The 18878-nt window shown below is 43.0% G+C and overlaps 1 protein-coding gene across 16 annotated transcripts in view; it reads right to left on the bottom strand.

The window, feature by feature from the left end:
- Positions 1-2942: 2942 nt before the first annotated feature.
- Positions 2943-18878, bottom strand: part of dtna (dystrobrevin, alpha) — a 146099-nt gene continuing 130163 nt past the window's right edge. For 15 of the 16 annotated variants that reach the window (XM_069191494.1, XM_069191500.1, XM_069191493.1 and 12 more), the window contains 4 exons: positions 15990-16079; positions 11650-11818; positions 10927-11059; positions 2943-7904 (listed from right to left, as the gene is read on the bottom strand). In XM_069191494.1, the coding sequence (XP_069047595.1) occupies positions 7740-7904; positions 10927-11059; positions 11650-11818; positions 15990-16079 (557 nt within the window). In that variant the 3' untranslated portion in view covers positions 2943-7739. Of the gene's footprint in view, positions 7905-9739; positions 9779-10926; positions 11060-11649; positions 11819-15989; positions 16080-18878 lie in introns of all 16 variants that reach the window. The other variant, XM_069191503.1, reaches the window with a different exon arrangement.

The following is an 18878-nucleotide window of genomic DNA, read 5'->3' as shown; positions in this document are numbered from 1 at the left end:
AGCTCTGAAAAGCTCCTCTCTGCTACTGCCGCTGTCACTGGGAGGGCGACTGCAATCCGAAGGGCTACAGGTTGTGTTCACAGACCCCCCATTTAATAAAATACAAGACAAACCGCAAGGAAAACAATACGCTTTAATGCCGATTACGTATAATTGCTAAGCAGTCTTTATGTGCTCCACATTTGCTTCACGCTTTTGTTTTGGCGGAGCAGCGCTGATTTTTAGCAGGGAAACGTGTTAAGTTCTAGTAAAAGACCACCAGTAGTCTACGTGTCCAGCTCGACATTGTGACTTGCCTACCGTTCGCTAGTTACATGGATCCGACGGCCTCCAAACCAGATAAAATACAAATGCATCGTCACGGTGACTTGATGTGACGTACCCGTTTCGAGATATCTTATTCCGCTCTTCTTTTCTGCGCTCCCGAAACATATTACGTACTCGATTACTGATTGGCCATTTTTGACCGGGCTTTTACTAGGGTAATCCACAACAGCAACAGAAAAAGACGCGACACGGAAATTTTCGCTCACAGATGAACGTGGCTTTTAAAAATGTGTTGTGTTGCACATCGAAGGGGACTCCTGGCTGTCCCGAGTCTATACCAGGAGCCGTAACAGTGTTACAACTGTGACACCCTTTAACACAGTTTTGTACTTAAATCTGCCATTTATAGATTGCCTGTAGTATCCACAGCTGTGTTAAGAAAACAAGCTCCCATATGCAGTTTTGCACTTCACCTGTTTGAGCAGCGGTTATTTGACAGCTCCTGATGCACACTGCAGCTTGTTTTTCTTGCTGTGTAGCAAGTGCTAGGCCCATCTGTTTTGATTCTTGTCAGAGGCTCATCACAGGACTTTCTCTGCAGCTGAGGACCTGTGTTTTTTCTCCCAAGACTCAGAGCTCAGTGGGTTCCCAGTCCTGATCCTGGAAGACTACACACCTCCTGGTTTTTGTTCCAGCCCAACACTCAGTGACACAGCCATACCCCTTAACTGACTTAATAACACACACCCGAAACATGTTTTCTCTCTTATCTTTTCAGCATGGCATAAACCTATTACTTGTTCCTTTGACTTAATGACAGCTTTTATTTTAACCTTTAACTTTTTCTACTCTTTCTAGCTCTTAAACACATTGGATATTGCCTTTTCACTAAAGCATTTCAGAAATAAAATAAAATCCCAACCCTTTAAAAGCAGAGCAAAAAAGCTATCCAATCCAAACCAACCACGCATCTTGTGAGCTCAATCATGGCTTCAATTAAGTAATTAAGACAGGCAGGAATGCAATCCAGCAGATGTGTGTGTGAGACTCCAGGATCAGGTATAGGGAACTCCTGGCTTCAGTTTCCATATAAACTGGTGGGGAAACAGACCTTTTCAGTCCAGGTATTTCCATTTTAAATGCTACAAAGAGCCGTGGCACAAATTCAGAAAGCTGCTTACTTGCCTTGGATGTGCACTGTATGTTTCCTCAGTGTTGTGAACATCGTTTAAAAAGCGTTGAACTTTAACTGGATGGATCTATGAAGAAACACAAAACAAAGGTCCTTTTAAATGTTCACAGGCTTACAGTTCTTAACCTTCATTGTAAAATAGTGCTCCTGTGGTCAGTGTGGGTGGGGGTGAGGAATTCCACTACCACAGACACTCAAGTAACTCATCATATACACTATTGTCCTTCGGATGAGACGTAAAACCGAGGTCCTGACTCATTAAAAATCCCAGGGTGTTTCTTGAAAAGAGTAGGGGTGTAACCCCGGCGTCCTGGCCAAATTCCCCCCTGGCCTTTACCAATCATGGCCTCCTAATAATCCCCATCTATGAATTGGCTACATTACTCTGCTCTCCTCCCCACTGAGAGCTGGTGTGTGGTGAGAGTACTGGTGCACTATGGCTGCTGTCGCATCATCCAGGTGGGGCTGCACACTGGTGGTGGAGAGGAGTCCCCATTACCTGTAAAGCGCTTTGAGTGGAGTGTCCAGAAAAGCACTATATAAGTGTAAGCAATTATTATTATTACTTTTATACGGTTTCTTTTATTACAACAGAGTGTGGTCAAATCTCTGTCTCCGAGACATCTTAAAACACAATACATTAAGTCCACAAGGATATTGGCATTTGATTTCTGAAACCTTCCGATAGAAAACCGTGAAACAGAATGCTAGCAAATATTCCAAAATTGTGCCACATTCTGAAACCTTTAATAAGACATTAAGAGTCAGTTATTACAAGGCTTTACTATTTTAATTCTCCCCAATGTTGAGATCTTCCCTTACCTTCATAAGTCGGACTTCACTGTAAATGTGGGAATCAGCATATTATCTCTCCTTTTCATTGTCATCTTTCTGTTGTGGAGGAGGACGTTCTTCCCTTTCGCAGTTTTAAACAGTGAAATTAATGATTATAACCGACTAGTACTGTACTGATTGCTTAGTGTGTTTTAAGTTTCCTGAAGAAGAGAGACACCTAGTGGCAAGCAGTAAAATTAATATTCAATTATTTTTCTAGACCTTTTTGTTTTAAAAAAATAACGTTCTAGACCAGGGCTGTCCCATCATATCCGTGTGTTTGCAGGATTTCTGTCACTCTTAAACTCAACTTCAGTCAGCCGAAGAAATTAAAAATGAAAAAGGATAACAAACATCAGTCACTATTAGATCAATTAAACATATTTTCTTCAGAAAAGGCGACCATGCTGTAAGTTACTTTTCTCTTAGTTGAGTGCTTCACCTGGTATGTTTCATTACAGTTCTAATGTACAGAAATTATTTTTTTAAACTGAATCAGATTTTCTTCTGAGTGGAGTCCTGAAGTAATGTTGCACGTTACTTAATTGAGAGGTGGGGTGGAAGGTGAGGGATACTTTAATAAAGCATGCTTAGCTTTTTAAAAATCCTCTTTTTAATGAAGTAATAATTCCATTCCAAAATACAGACACACAGTTAAATATTTTAATCACTTCAAAATATAACATGTCCCAGTTGTTTCCAACACACAAAAAAACAATACTTAACAACAATACAAAACAGACATCAGTAGTTCTATTACAATACCAATGAATGATGTGAAATCAGAATTATTTAGTGTTTCCACACTTAGTATATTACTTCTAGTGGTGTCAAGTACAGTAGTAACGTTAAAAGGTTTCGTATAGTTAGTCATGGTGACTGGACAGTTTTTACATTTTTGGTTCAGAATACAATGCCCTTAATATTCAGGACAAAGGCGGTTTCGTACATACAGCTTATTTCAGCTGAGTGAACCATATTTTTATCTGTAAGCTTTTTTTTTTCTTCCATTCCTGCAACCATGATTCGCAGTATTTACACAACAACACTACAGGCGTGATCTTATGAAAAACGGGGAGAAAGAAAACACAGAAAATAAATAAGGGGTCTGGCCTCCGAGTTAGGCAGACCTAGACACGGCCACAGTGTACTGAAAGATGGGCAGAGCCAGGCTGTGTGCAGATAGTTCCCATCTGCTCCCCGCTTCCCAAGACTAAGAGCCTCCCTGGACACAGCTACTTGTCTGTGGCTCCAAACAGACTCTCAGCCTTTCGTACTGTAAGAGAAGTCGTACCATTCCCAACAAAGACTCAGTCGCCACAGCCCTGCGGCAGGAGTGTCCAGTTCTGGTCCTGCAGGGCCAATGGCTCTTTAGGCTTTCAAGGTCTCTGAACGCAGCAGAACCTAGAGCTTGGACACGCTGTTCAACTGGTCCAGTTAGGCCAACAAGCAGCTGAGTTTAGCTCATTAGGAGCTGAGTTGTGATGAGAACCTGCACACACTGGTCCCGCCCCATCCCAGCACAGGACACCTCTGCTCTGAAACCCCTTTCTCGAGCAGACGGCACACAGCAGAAAACCCTGTTCAGGGTGACAGCAACGTTCATTTGAAAGACTTATTGAACCGCGCATGTGAAAACTGTGCATTTGTATTTGCGTTTGTTACTCGATTCAAGGATATGGGCTTTCCGTATTCATCTGATACATGCAGGACCGAACACACAAGGTTATCACTTTAAAAGGCAACGGACTCCCGTTAAGAGGAATTTTCCATATTTGAAAGTGTATGAAATTGCATCCAATAAAAAAAGAACCTTAAAACGTCTCTACTTATCTGCTCTGAATGAATTACATTCCAGGACACCCTGCCACACACGTTGCATATATTGTCTCCTGCCTGGTAAGCTGTTTCTTTAACAAACTGAGCTCTTCATCAAATGAACTTCACATCCACGTCACCCTTGTGTCATTTCCTTCCACGAGAAAGTCAACCTTGAACACAACCAGTGGTGAAAGTCCCTAATTTAGCTCTCTAAGTATATTTCTAATTATCGGTTTAAACTAGAACTAGCTGTTGCTTACATAGTGAAAGCTTTGGAGTCTTCGTATGGCTAATTGTGTTTATAACCAAAAGAACTGCGGGCGACAGACAGATAGACAGTGCCTTAAAACAATTGTCCCTGACCATATATTGAAACTCCAAACACCCAGTCCTTTGCTGACAGGGCACAGGAAGGGCAAGAGAGATGGACAGAGTTCCATCTCCAGTCACACCCCGAGCAGGACATCAGGCTGCTGCAGGCGTGAATATACAGTACATTGGCAGAAATGCAAGTGTAACAGGCTGAACGTCAAACTACCTGCCAGCTCCCTATTACACACTCCTCCTGCACTCTAGTCCAGGGAGCTGTTAAAAAGATCCTTTATCCTAAAGTGACAACAAGGTGTTGCTGTGAGGCCCAATACTGTTGTTGCAATACCAACAGCTACTGTTGTCCTAGGGGGTCTCGATTAGAAAGATTTCCTTTACCTATTTACAGTTATAGACAGTGAAAGTTTCTATACCCGTTACAGAAATTTGTCCTTGGACTTTCGATTGATTTTTTCAAATATGCATAAACATCAGTTTGTTTGCTTTACGCGCATCATCACTGTTATTTATTAACCAGAGAATGAACATTTTCTCATTATTTACAAGGGATGTGCAAACTTCAGCCAGTGTGTACATATCTGTACATGTGTAAGGTTTTACAATAGAAACTCTTCTGTATTTTCTGAGATTTTTCTTTTGCTTTGTACAAAGGGCTCTTGTAGGACAAAGAAAAAAAAGGCATAATTCAGTGAACAGATGAAATCGAAGGTTATTATTTTTACCCTTCTCCTTCTCTATGTGTGAGAATGGTGCCGTAACTGACACAGGTAACTGAAAGAAATGTACATACTTATATGCTGGAAACGTACTTCAATACTACAACATACAATTACATCAGAGCAATTATAAATGTCTTTTTCCTCTGCTCCTGCTTCAAAATATGTTACAGTCTAACAAAAAAAGTTAAGAAATAAACATCCATGCAAAGTGAGGAAATGTTTTTTAAACTGATTTAGCTATATATGCTGTGGGTATTTATCCTGAGTCAACTGGTATCATACTCCTGTGCTATCATTCCATTTAGGTTTTACTAACTCACAAGTGCCCTGCTCTGTGTAGCAACACAAGAATGAAATTTAAGGCTGAATTGTAGAGTGAGGGTTGCAAAATGGCACATATAGTATTGGAACATGCCCAACCGTGCAGGTTCCATTTCTGTAAGAGAACAGATTCGTACAGCTGCTTAGGCCCTTGGCTTTGCAAGAGGAGTGAAGCACAATTTTAACTGGGTCAGAAGCACACCTCTATTCAAATACAAACCAAACACAGAAAACAAGAACATTCAACAATCCTCTTATTTTAGCACACCGAGACATTGGTGACGGACAACAAAGTGATTTAAATGCTGAATGTGGATGCCCTGCTTCAGATGAGCTTGAACAAGCACTTCTGTATCCGATATCTTCATTTAGTCTCCTCACTCAGGAGAGTGAGGTGGAAGTGAAAGGTCTGCATCTCCATCAAGTGAAAAAAATGGTTTGGCTTGGTAAGAAAACTGTGTGCGTCATGTCCAAGTTATGTTTGAGAAAATGTAACCTCTCTGAAACCATCACTGAAGCAGTCAGAGTGTCTTGTCAGTTTTTAGATTATAAGAGCTTCTTTCCTATAAATACTATATATAACTATATATGACCACAATTACTATAAATGTGGAAATAGTGTGCCTCTAGTTCAATCCCATATTCTGAAGTATAGTAGTTACTTGTGATCATTTTGTGAAGAGGACCCTTGAAAACAGACTCAGCACTAATTGCCAACCAAAGACATCACTAAAACAAAATTCAAATATTCATTCAGGTTTCTAACAATCCAGTAACTCATTTTAAGAGCATTCTTCCGGAGGTTACCATAAAAGCGCTTACAGAACACTGTTCCTTGGTTTATGTTGCTCTTGTTTACTGAAAAAAAGTCAAGATCAGATGCATTTCAAATGTAAAGAATTTCCAGTGCTGTCAACACACACAACATCTGTATTCTCTGTCACTGTTCAAAGTGGCATACGACTGTCAGTACCAACAATCCAACCTCGAAACCTGTAAAGACCATTTGAAATTCTGTGTTCAAATTTCTCTGCTCAAATTAAAAAAAGAATGAACGTGAACTGTTATTTAATGTCTTCTTCAGAGATGCAGTGAAATGAAGAACTGAAAAGACCCGTTTCAATGCCTTGAATACCAATTCCAATATCTCCATGGCTTTAAAAAGCTTATTAAATCAGTGGCGTATTTTAAATGTCAGCTCTTATAATCTTATAGTTATACATCTATTGTTACCTTTGCTTCTTTTGGCTAGTCCAAACTCCCATGAGCAACTGTGCAATATTGCACAGTGAAGAACATGCAGGGCCCTATGGGAATCGTAGGCAGTGCACACAGTTGAAAATAATTTAAAAAAAAAACAGAACAGCAAGTTCACTTTTACACTAAAAAATAAAGCTGTATGCTTCAAAACAATGTACGTCTAATATCTATTATCCCCTTTTCTTTACACATGCTTGGATCAACAATAAAAAACACCAACCCAAAAGACAAAATGGAAGATTGAACACTAATTCTCAAAGTCAATTGGATTTTATGGCACCTGTGGTATATAGACAGCTCTGTTATTGAGATTCTCCAGACTGGTTCACAGTTTTCACTTCGATATGTTGTGGATTAAAAACTAGATTTTTACATATATAATTTATTTTTAGCAGTGTCACTAGTTCATGTTTGAAATTCTGTATCAGGCAAAAATATATATATTTACAAGAACAATATGGCTGAGTAGCTGTAATAAAAACGGTTCTATTCTAAATTCTGGATTGGGTCCTTGGTTATAGTTTGAACTATCTTAGGCAAAGAGTCTTGTGATTAAATGTAAAGAAAAGCTTTTTACTTGAACTGTGTTGTGTCGTTTTGGATCTGAAATATGCACACGGATGATTTTTAAAGTGTACCTACTGTAAGTATTACAACTTGTTCTATTAAAAAAAAAACTAAAAAAAGCTTTTCTATTTGGAAAGGATACTAGTGTTTCAGATGTAAACCAAGCATTGATTGTATACAGTGTGTGCAAAATAACTAAGTACTAATCTGAAGAGTAACTGTAATAGCAACCATTATAACGATTATAATAATACTGCTATTGTTTAAAACAACAGCACCTGACCTGCTCTTTTGTGTTTCTTGTCCTGTTGGCTTGAATGAATGATGATACTGAAGATGCTGTTATTAAAAAAGGAACAGCGTTAAAAGAAAAGCTTTGATTTGTTTAAAACACACAACTAACTACAATCTTGAGAAGTTACAGTGCTCTAGTTGTCCGAGCTGCTGCAGGCTCTGCTGTTCAAGAGACGGCGCATGTGTTCATTCCACTCCTCGCTCTGGGCCAGCAGGCCCTCTTCGTCGTCCGTGCGGATACAGCTCTCCTCGTCGTCCGTCCTCACGTAGCTCTCCTCGTCGGTTTGGCTGTAGCTCACCTAGGGAGAAGGAAAGGTGTTTGTGGGGGCAAAAAGAAAAAATCGGCCCGCTTTTTGGTTTCCTCCAAAAGACAACTTACGACTGTATTTGTTGTGGCAACCCAGCGAAAAGCAAAGTCAAGAATTTTGCGTGTCAGACCTGGACTAGAAATCCCTCTCTCCATGCTTTCCCGTCGGCTGTCCCTTGTGCGCGAGGATAACCGCTTGGCTTAAATCGCTCTAAATTCACGGTAGTAGTTGCCAAATGTGTGACTTCTGTTGTTTTGTTGTTGTTCTGTAAAGTCCTTTGAAAAGCCACTTTTAAAGATACTGTATAAAAATCAAGTTTAATAATAACATACTATTACTACATATGTAATACTTGATACTTGATACTTTCCGTACGGGATAGGCGTTGATATCTAAGAGTACGTTTTGGTAACCACAGAGTGGATTATTTCAGTCTGAGGACTAAGGACATCATCAGACCTGAAATCTGAGACTACAGGTGGGATTTTTGGTTTTTAGGAAAATGGATGAGATGTTTTTGGTAAACAATCATGTTGAACTTCCAAGTAGTTAGCAACGGCGTCAGCATGCGTAGGCTGCAAAGGAACAAGTACAGGTTTATTCCATGCTGAAAAAAGAAGAAAAGAAACCCAACGTTTTGTCTGTGGAGCCTTCTTTTGGTGTCAACACCCACACCTGAAGAAGGCCCCACAGCTGAAACATTGCTGACATGAATCCAGAGCCTAATTCAGGACCCACACCCTCACCAACAGGGCGAGCTGGTGTTGGCAGGAGAGATATCTGGAATTCGGCCATGACAACCTCTTTTAACGCTCTCAGTAGTTCTTCTTCCTCTTTCTGTCACCTTTGAGTCTCAAAGTGCTGGGCTGCTTCCCTGATCTTTTTACTCCATCCGGGTCAGCGAGGTGCCGCGATCTCCCAGGAGCTGATACTGACGATGAGCTTCAATCCTATCTTTAAGACACTTCTTCTGGCCTCCTCTGGTGCGACTGTCTTGGCCAAGCTGGGAGAAGAGAACCCTCTTCGACCAACCCAATGGAACTGATGGTGGATGAACACGGGTTCAATGCTTGTGGTGCCCACCTGGGAGTGATCACTGCTGGTGCTGCATCAGTCCTCCCACTGGATGATTATTAAGAAGTGTTATTAGAATTCTTTCTGGCTATCACTTTTATCCAATCAACATTTGTGCCCATTTATACAGCACAGTATTTTACTGGAGCTTTTAAGCATTTGCAGTATGTCTCTATTTCAGCCTTTACTGTAAAAATAATGACTGCAAGGCAGACCACTGGTTTGGTTCCAGTTTCGATGTCATGACCTTCAAACGTTCCTTCATGCTTCATGCTTCCTCAGATGGCCAAAGGCTGCACATGTGACTTCAGGTGATGCTGGATTTCTTCATTAATATCAGCCTTCTGTGAATTATCTCCCCCAAGACAGGGGAAGTGGTTTATGTTCTCCAGACTGTCATTGTGAATCCCATTTCATAGCTATTGAATCCAAGTCCCATCTTCTCTCATGCCACAGGAGATATGTCTGGAGTTCAGGCACACCTGTACATTTCGGGGTCTAATTTCATGGATGTTTTAAAGTCTGATAAAACAAAGACAAAACAGAAATATCTACAGAATGCGATTCTATTTTTTTAATATAGAATAATGAAGATTTTCAAAGTTCCGCATCAAGAGAACCTTGCAACCCTGAAGATGAATATACCAAGAAAGTCTCTGCAATGGAACCACAGTGAAAATGTCAAGTCAGACACCAGGCAAAGCAGGGGTGAGACAGGACACACAAGACTGGTAGACCAGAAAGGTACTTACTTGAAAAGAGAAAAAACGTGATCATTCCTGCAAAGTGACCTAGAAGCATCAGAGTGTACCACGGACAAGAAAAGAACATACAGAATAGAAAAAAAAAGTTTAGAAATTTTAACAAACAAGCACAAAAAAGTTAAAGAAAGCAGTGTAGTCTTATAGTAGAAAGGCAAGCTTAGGTTAAAAGTTAAATATGAGCAAACAGAAATGCAAAACACAAGCTTAGGGGCAGCTTTCTGCACGCAGCGTTTTTTTCAACTGCAATTACGCAGTGGGTTAACTGCTTAAAAGTACTGTCATACCCCCATCTGTGATTACTACATTATTACCACAGCTTCTCTACTTGTCGGGTCAAAGACATGACTGTGAAGTGTTTCTCGGAAGCTTATGAAAAACGTGTGCAGTCCATCGGTTGTGTAATAAAGATAACACAGCAAACAAAACACTCCAAAGACTCATTTGTACCGTATAAGCTATTTCTTTCCAGTTTTTTTCTTATTACGATAATATTGAAAAACTCATGCAACAACTGAATACCGAGTATTCCGTATTTCAGACAACCTCCGATACAAACTGAAACGAAGGACCATTGAGATGGAAGAGAAAGGGTTGGGACAGGGGAGAGCTGATTTCTGACTGCAAACAGAATTAAACATGCAAGGCCTTCATCGATCCTCTGCCCGGCTGAATGGATGTGTTGACAGCTGTGGAGGAGCACAGATCTCTAATGAGGGTGTAACTACGGCTGCGCTGGCCTGTATCTTAATCAGCTGCAACAAAGGCCTGATCGGAACAATACGTGCAAGCGTCGCTGTTCAGATCTTTGCCATACTCACTCCACAGCCTTGTGGAGTCCTCGTGAATTCCTGGAGAACTGCACTGTCTTTGGATCTGCAGTACAGATCCGCAGGTTGATTACGTTTGTGACCATACGTTTTACTGCACTTTCTGGGCTCCTGTTAATTCCTTAAGAGCCACGTGCGATGTAACTGTCTCTGTTCAAGAATCCACTGCTATATTCAAGTGCTGGGCTAGGGTTAAAGTCTCTCCTGCTGGTGGTTTCATGACTTGACGATATCCTAAGAAAATGTCTCCTTTCTCTTTCTCCGCAGCTCGTAGTTGGCGGCCTTTTCTGGCCAGCTGCTGCGCCCAGCACTCGGCCCCCCCCCCCCGCGCGCCCACTCCGATCTCACCATGTAGGCTTTCTCCTGCCGGCTCTGTTTCAGGTACTCCTCCATCTTCAGCTCGTTCTCCAGCTGGCGCACTGAGTCGTTCTCGTAGCTCTCGTCCTCCGTCCGCACGAAGGAGTCTCCGTCTTCGGCGCCACTGTCGGACACCGGGAAGCATTTATCTGCGAGAGGCCCGTTTCGGTCCCGAAGCGGCGGCGGCTAAAATCGCTCTAAATTCACGGTAGTAGTTGCCGAATGTGTGACTTTTAAAGCCACTTTTAAAGATACCGTATAAAAATCAAGTTTAATAATAATAACATACTATTACTACATATTTAATACTTGATAATAGAGAACGGATGAGATGTTTTTGGTAAACAATCATGCTGAACTTCCAAGTAGTTAGCAACGGTGTCAGCATGCTGACAAGGAACAAGTACAGGTTTATTCCATGCTGAAAAAAGAAGAAAAGAAACCCCACGTTTTGTCTGTGGAGCCTTCTTTTGGTGTCAACACCCACACCTGAAGTAGGCCCCACAGCTGAAACGTTGCTTTTTTTCTTCTCTTTTCAGCATGGAATAAACCTGTACTTGTTCTAATGCGGAACTTCATTCTCCCACTCCTTTTACACGCTACGTGATCTCTATTATTTCTTATTGGATTATTTCTGTCGCCTGCTTGGTTTTCTGTGCACACTGTATTCTCCAGACCCCCGGCGCAACTCGGGACAGGAAGAGGCGTATTTACATGTCGCTGCGGATGGTGCTCGCTGCCGTGGTGCTGGGGTGGTACCCTGGTTTTCTGGCGTGAATCTGTGCAAGGAAGGCCTTCTCCGAGGTGGGCGAGGGCACCAGATCATCCAGGGGCGTGCGCCCGAATTCGGAGTCCACGTTGCTCTCCGTCTCGCTTCCGGCCTCTGAGGAACAGACAAGCTCAGCAGGCTCCCAGCCTTTTCCCCTCATCCCGAAACTGGACTGATTTTACGAGCAGAAAGCAAAACAGTCGCTGAAAGAGGCAAACAAGCATGAAACGGCAGAGAACCGATCCTACGTTTTTCACATTTATCTTTCCTTCCACGGATGAATTGTGTCGCACTCATGCAAACACAAAAAACACAGAGGTCATTCGCATTCCCCCAGCCTTTATCCACCAGCTGACTGACCGATGCAGTATGCCTCGAGACAGAATGAATAATTCCTTACAATTGTATAGCACTTTTCTGGACACTCCACTCAAAGCACTTTACAGGTAATGGGGATCCTCTCCACCACCAACAGTGTGCAGCCCCACCTGGATGATGCGACGGCAGCCATAGTGCACCAGCACACTCACCACACATCAGCTATCAGTGGGGAGGAAAACAGAGCGATGAAGCCAATTTATAGATGGGGATTATTAGGAGGCCATGATTGGTAAAGGCCAGGGGGAAATGTGGCCAGGACACTGGGGTTACACCCCTACTCTTTTCGAGAAACGCCCAGGGATTTTTAATGACCACAGAGAGTCAGGACCTCGGTTTTACGTCTCATCCGAAGGACGCCGCCTTTCTACAATATAGTATCCTAGTATCCCCATCGCTAGACTGGGGCATTAGGACCCACACAGGCCACAAGGTGAGCGTCCCCTGCTGGCCCCATTAACACCTCTTCCAGCAGCAACCTTAGCTTTTCCAGGGAGGTCTCCCGTCCAGGTACAGACCAGACTCCCACCTGCTGAGCTCCAGTGGTTTGTCAGTTGATCTCCTTCCTCCAGCAAATATCCAGCTATTCATTTTCTAACTGCTTTATCCAGTACAGCGCCACTGGGGAGCTGGAGCCTATCTCGGCAAGCAGCGGGCGCAAGGCAGGGTACCCTCTGGACGGGACTCCAGTTTCCCCAGAAGCCAGCTCACCAGGCAGCATGTCTGCGGACTGTGGGAGGACACCCACACGAACACGGGAAGAACACACAAGCTCCACGCAGGCAGCACCCGCAAGAACTGAGACAGTTAAGCTGGAGATCCTTCCCTAAAGCAGGTGGGAATCTGTTTATGCTACCCAGCTGGCTCTTTGCCCACTGAAACGAGACAAGTACTCCCCCAGCCACCGAGCCGCGCCCAGTCCCATCAGCGCCAGGTCACCTGGGTCTCAGAGTCACAACCCGCCAGTGCTGCAGCCTCCATTCCTCCTTGCCGTTAGCAGGCTGGAGTGCTCCCCTTGTGCTCTGAGTGAGGCGTTCTACTACATTAATATCCTGGGAGCTAATTAAAGTGTTATTTTTAACCACTTGTGTGATCTTCGAGCTCAACACTTGACACGGATATTTGACCAAGTCTGTTGAGGATGTTTTCCACACAAAATCAAAAAGCAGAAATAAAATGAAGTTACACAGTGGCTACTGCTATTCAATCTCATTTTCCACAGCTATTAATAGCAAACTAAGATTAAGATCACTTTATTGCCCATGTACAATTTCTTGTATTAGGAATTTCTTTTCACATACCCCAGCTTGCTCTCCATGAGACACAGACAGGGAGAGAAGCTTGGGGTCAGAGCGCAGGGTCAGCCACCCCTGGAGCAGTTGGGGTTAAGGGCCTTGGTCAGGGGCCCAACAGAGTAGGATTCCTCTGCCGGCTGTGGGATACAAACCGGCAACCTTCCAGCCACAGAGCCACCGCACTGCCTAAATGTTAAATATTAAAGGTTTGCTGTCTTCAAGCAGAATAACTGTTCAGAAGACTTGATGTTGTACAATGCAGGTGAAAAATCCTTCAGTTTACTCAAACACTGAGTTATTAATTTACTTGTATAAACTACCTATTTGGTCAGATATCACCTGACAAAATCACTTTTTTATGAACAGAAAAAAATATGCTCTTTAAATCAGACAATGGTGCAGATGCAGATTTGCTTTTTGTAAAAGACTATACAAGATTTCTATTCCTCCGGGAATCTTTTTTTAAAGATTTTACAGTTGCATCGATGAAATTAAAAGCCAGTAGGCCCTTTCATGACTTCCCAGATCTGGTTTTGTTCTACTGACCGAAGCTGAATTTCTTCTGCTTCCAGTCAGGCAAATTAGATTCTACAAATGTGCCTGTTTGAAAACACGAGCAACAGTACTGAACTGTTTAAAGTGCACCTCCGTTCTAATATTCAGGAATTGTGATTGTGATTGTGGATAAACAAGTTTGTACAATAAAGTACTTAAAGTACCTCTTTACCACTTGTCAATCTCTTAACTTCAGTGCATGGGGTCCATTTCTTCCAACTCCTATTCCTCTAAAAAAGTCACAGCCCCACCCCCACCTCACTACCCCTTGGTTGGTTTCAGTCGGCCCCTAACATTCTTGTCCCTCGGCCAAGCGGGTTAAACTAAAGCTAAAGCCTAGCATTTTCCATAAACTTTCAGAACGCATTTTCTGACGGCATCAATATTCCTCATTAAAAACCACAATGGTGCCTACAGAAAGTCTCCAACCCCTTTCGAAAGTAACACATTGTGAACCACTGAGCGCAGGTGGTGGCTAATTAGCTTGTTGTTGGATTTGGCAGGTAAGTGGTTAGACCAGAGCTAATTTACTAGTGCTATTCCTCAGGGGTGTGTACACCTGTTTCTCTACGTTTTTGTCCGTAATTACTATTCAGAATGGCTGAGCAGCCGTTGTTCTCTTGGAGGCTGTGCGTTATAACCTGTAAATAAAAGTAAAATAAATTCCGATATAATGTCTTTCGATTTCAGGCTGTTGGGCCACAAAATGTGCGTGTAGGAAAGGGTGAGCAGACTTTCTACAGGCACTGTAGATTATGACGCTTTGTGCACTGGTGACAGCCAGCACAGGATGCACGCTCTCTGTCAGGAGAGGACAGGAGGAGTGACCAGAAGACAAAGCAGGATGAAGGTGTCCCCTTCTGCGGAGCATCCGCGTTTAAGCTCCTCATTACATAGCCGAGCGATAACTGACTTGTTTCACAACACTGCCACTTTACTTGAAGCGTTTCTGCTGGAGCAACACCAATTCAATTCAGTTGATTTTTATATAGCGCCTTTCACAACAAGGTTGCCCCAAGGCACTTAACAAAGCGGTGTAAGAATACATGACATTACAACACAGAAAGAGAAAAAGAAAAGGCCCAGAAGACAACAGAGGAGAGGGACCAAAAACTCCTCTGTAAGGAGAAAAAAAACCTTTAGGGGTCCAAGTTCAACTGGCTGCCCAACCCCTCTGGGCATGCTAAGATTATACCATTCTAAATAAATACTAAATGTGGAGTATTAGGTCTTCCATCGTGTCCTTCTGTGTCCCAGTACTCCATGCAGATCTCTGTAGACCAGCGAATGTCCAGGAATTGTAGTTCCCATCCTGACTGTGAGTGTGAGTAATTACTCAATAGCCTGCAGGGCAGCTCTGAGGAAGCCCCTTGTGACTTCAAAAGGGAAAACCGACTGCAAAGCTGCAACCTTGAGTTTTGACATCTGTATCATCAAGTCAGGACAAACAAGTGCTTATGTGCCACAAAGGCAGCAGCCATAATGCCCTGTAACTCAGAACTGGCAGCCCACTAAAGCTCAGCAGGTGTGTTCTTGGCCAGTACCTGGATGGTACTGGAAAGGTTGCTGCTGGAAGAGGTGTTAGTGGGACCACTAGGGGGGCGCTAAATAGGCGCTGTCCTTCGGATGAGATGTAAAACCAAGGTCCTGACTCTCTGAGGTCATAAAAAATTCCAGGGTGTTTCTTGAAAAGAATAGGGGTGTAACCCCAGCATCCTGGCCAAATTTCCCCCTGGCCTTTACCAATCATGGCCTCCTAATAATCCCCATCTATGAACTGGCTTCATGACTCTGCTCTCCTCCCCACTGAGAGCTGGTGTGTGGTGAGTGCACTGGTGCACTATGGCTGCCGTCGCATCATCCAGGTGGGGCTGCACATTGGTGGTGGTGGAGGGGAGTCCCCATTACCTGTAAAGCGCTTGGAGTGGAGTGTCCCGAAAAACGCTATACAAGTTTAAGGAATTATTATTATTATGATTAGTTTCACACGAAACTAAACTGCTCATACAAGAGACCCAGCAGAACCGCATCGGGCCTGGTTCCAGCGCGGCTCCTACCCGAGTGCAGCTCCTTGACAAGAGACGACATGGTGTTGGTGATGGAGTCGGCTGCCACCAGCAGGTCGTTTCTCAAGTTCCTCCTGGAGCCTGTGGGGAAACGGGGGCCGTGGTGAGAACGAGCTCGGAGCCACGAAGGCTTTGTTCTGCCTAGGACCCTGTCACAGTGATTTCTCCCAGTTTCTGGTTGCCTGGCAACACCGGGGCCATAAGCGAGCTTTCAGAATTTGAATGTAAATGATCGTATAAGCCGCCGAGGGCGCAACTGCCCTTTCCAGATAAATGCAGGCCTGGCCTTCAGCTCCATGCGTACTATGTTTTATACGGAGTTCAGTCAGAAGATTTCACACCAATATTTGCTTATATTCTGTCACTACAATTTTGACACACACCTTGAAATGTGGTTCTACACCCTTATACGATTAAACGAAACCCAAAGGTTCCAGCCTTTCAACTGATTCTAAGCTTAATTATTCTTATGTTCGTCGTTCACAAAATTAAAGCGAACATTCATACTTGGCACGTATACTGCATATAAGGACAAACTACCATAGCCCGCTTATTCTAGACAGCCCAAGAAATAAATTTACTGGGGGGATAAGTTTATTGATCTTTAGAAAAGAGCAATCTTCTAAATCAATGTGTTTTAGACTGTATGTGAAAACTGTTAGGTTTTCTGTCTGAAGCTCAAGACTGGAGCTAAGATTCAGGCTAAAGGATCAAATCAACTAGACTGATAAACCTGGATTTTTTTCTACTGCTCCACTACATTTCTGAGGTGTCTGACACGAGATGCCTGCCTATGAACTCACAAAACCGTGTTTTAAAACGCCTTCAGCTGCCCACCAGGTACAATAATGCTTTCAGCAGGCATTTGTCTCTGCAAGGAATCAATTACATTTGGAGCTGCGGATCTCCAGCCGTTTGCCAAAGTTTAATACGACAATAACAATAATTGTTCTCCACGGCAAGCACTGCTAGTATTGACTTTTGCCTTTTTCAAAATATTGTCTCTCCCTTCCACAGGACAGGACTGCATTGACAGACAGAAGAGAGCACCGACATAAGACATGCAGGCCCCACTGTCACACACAAGGGGGCACTGCAGACAAAGGCTTGTGTCTCCACACAGCATGACATCATTTCATCTGCAGAGACCTTGTCCTCAAATAAATAAAATGCACAAGCACATATTCATGTACTATTAATAGTAATTGTAATTTGGTGAGAATTTTCATTACCAAGGAATAAAAGGGTGGGATTCAAAAAACACACAAAACGCTTCATGGCTGAAGGTCAGCTAAAAACTCATTTGCATTCCATAATTTTCATTGGCCGTGATTATTATTGATTTAATTTGCCGACATATTTATTGGAATAGCTTAAACAATAAATTGAAGCCATCGACTCAAAGAGAGCTCAAGAATAAAAGCAGGATCCTCACAGAGAGCAGCGGCACATAATTACAGCCATTTTAATAGCGGTTTTGTCCCAAAGAATACTGAAGAGCTTAAGAAATAACATCCACCATTGTCTGTACCATTGATGGAGCACTGAATGCGGCATAACATATACTGTATTAAGCCTGGTCTTAGTATATATTGTATCTGTGACTATAACATTTTCGTTGCCCTTACTCAGTTCTCTAAATGTCCTTTGTTCTTGCTTTTTAAAAATAAAACCTGTTCTCTGTATTCTGGAGTCATCAGTTAATCTGTTCCCATTTCCTGTAATGTTGTCAGTGCTCCAGAGCTCTTCTCCTTCTGCCTTCTCATCACACTGGGGCACAGGACTCCACGTCCCATTGCTCTGGGTTGTTTATTGCTGTACCTCTGCCTGAGCAGATGGCAGCTTCACGAGCTGTCCCTGGTGTCACTGAGCAAACCAGCTAATTAGGGTTTCTGCGAACAGCAGGCTCTTGGAGGCCGCGCACAAAGCTCAGGCTGCCTACCACCCAGGCACGTGCCCCAGAGCCCACTGCTGAGGTGGGACTGTTCTCCACCTGTGGGGGGGGGTTTCTGTGACAATGATGATCTGATTTAAAAAAAAAAAAAAGAATCTCCCACCCAGTCTGGATCCATACTGCTGCTCCAGTAAGGTTTGAGTGTGACAGGCATCGTTCTGCAGGTGACAAAGCTCCTACAGCTTTCGGGACAGCCTGATTACTGTAGGCGACACAAGTTCATTTATCTTGGGCTTTCTGAGGAAACAGCTCGAATAGGTGCTCTGATGAATGTTACTGGCTTGGCCTGAAAGCCTTTTTTTTCCCCTTTGGTAAAAGGCCACTTCTGGAGAATGTGGGCTGCACTGATCTATAGTTTGTTCAAAAACACATGAAAGATCTCACTTGCCCAGTACTGCTTTCTGAACACATCTCAAGGAAGTGACCGTAAGGCATGAAATCATTTATAAATTGATCTACTTTCATTCAATCTTAAATGCGGGTTTTATCCAAGTCTGAAAAAAAATAATCTGGTCCGCGTAGCCTCTTGATAACTATGGTTTTTTGAAGTTCTGTGTTACAGCCACACCTGGAAACCAATTTCATTTTAAACCATCATGTGCATGGAGATAAAATACATGCATATGACATATACAGTAAATAGAGATGTAGTACATGTCTTTAAAAAGTAATAGGTGACTACAGAATTTAAAGATACGGAACTAGACTTTAAGCAATATACTTTCTCACCCGTGATGTAAACCAGGACCTGATAAGCCAGTAAATAGGAGAAGCTTTGGTGATATGAAACGCACTCTTCTGCATTTCCGCATCAAGAATGTCTTTTGCTACTGACTGGGAGAAGGGTCTGAGCAGCGGCAGAGTGAGCCAGCGACAGTGCTGGATCATCACCTCTAACACCACCCTCACTCTTAAAAAACACCCAG

The sequence above is a fragment of the Lepisosteus oculatus genome, chromosome 6 (genome assembly GCF_040954835.1).
Source record: "Lepisosteus oculatus isolate fLepOcu1 chromosome 6, fLepOcu1.hap2, whole genome shotgun sequence".
NCBI classification, from domain to species: Eukaryota; Metazoa; Chordata; class Actinopteri; order Semionotiformes; family Lepisosteidae; genus Lepisosteus; species Lepisosteus oculatus.
The sequence above is the reverse complement of the archived record's forward strand: the minus strand, read 5'-3'. Positions and strand labels throughout refer to the sequence as shown.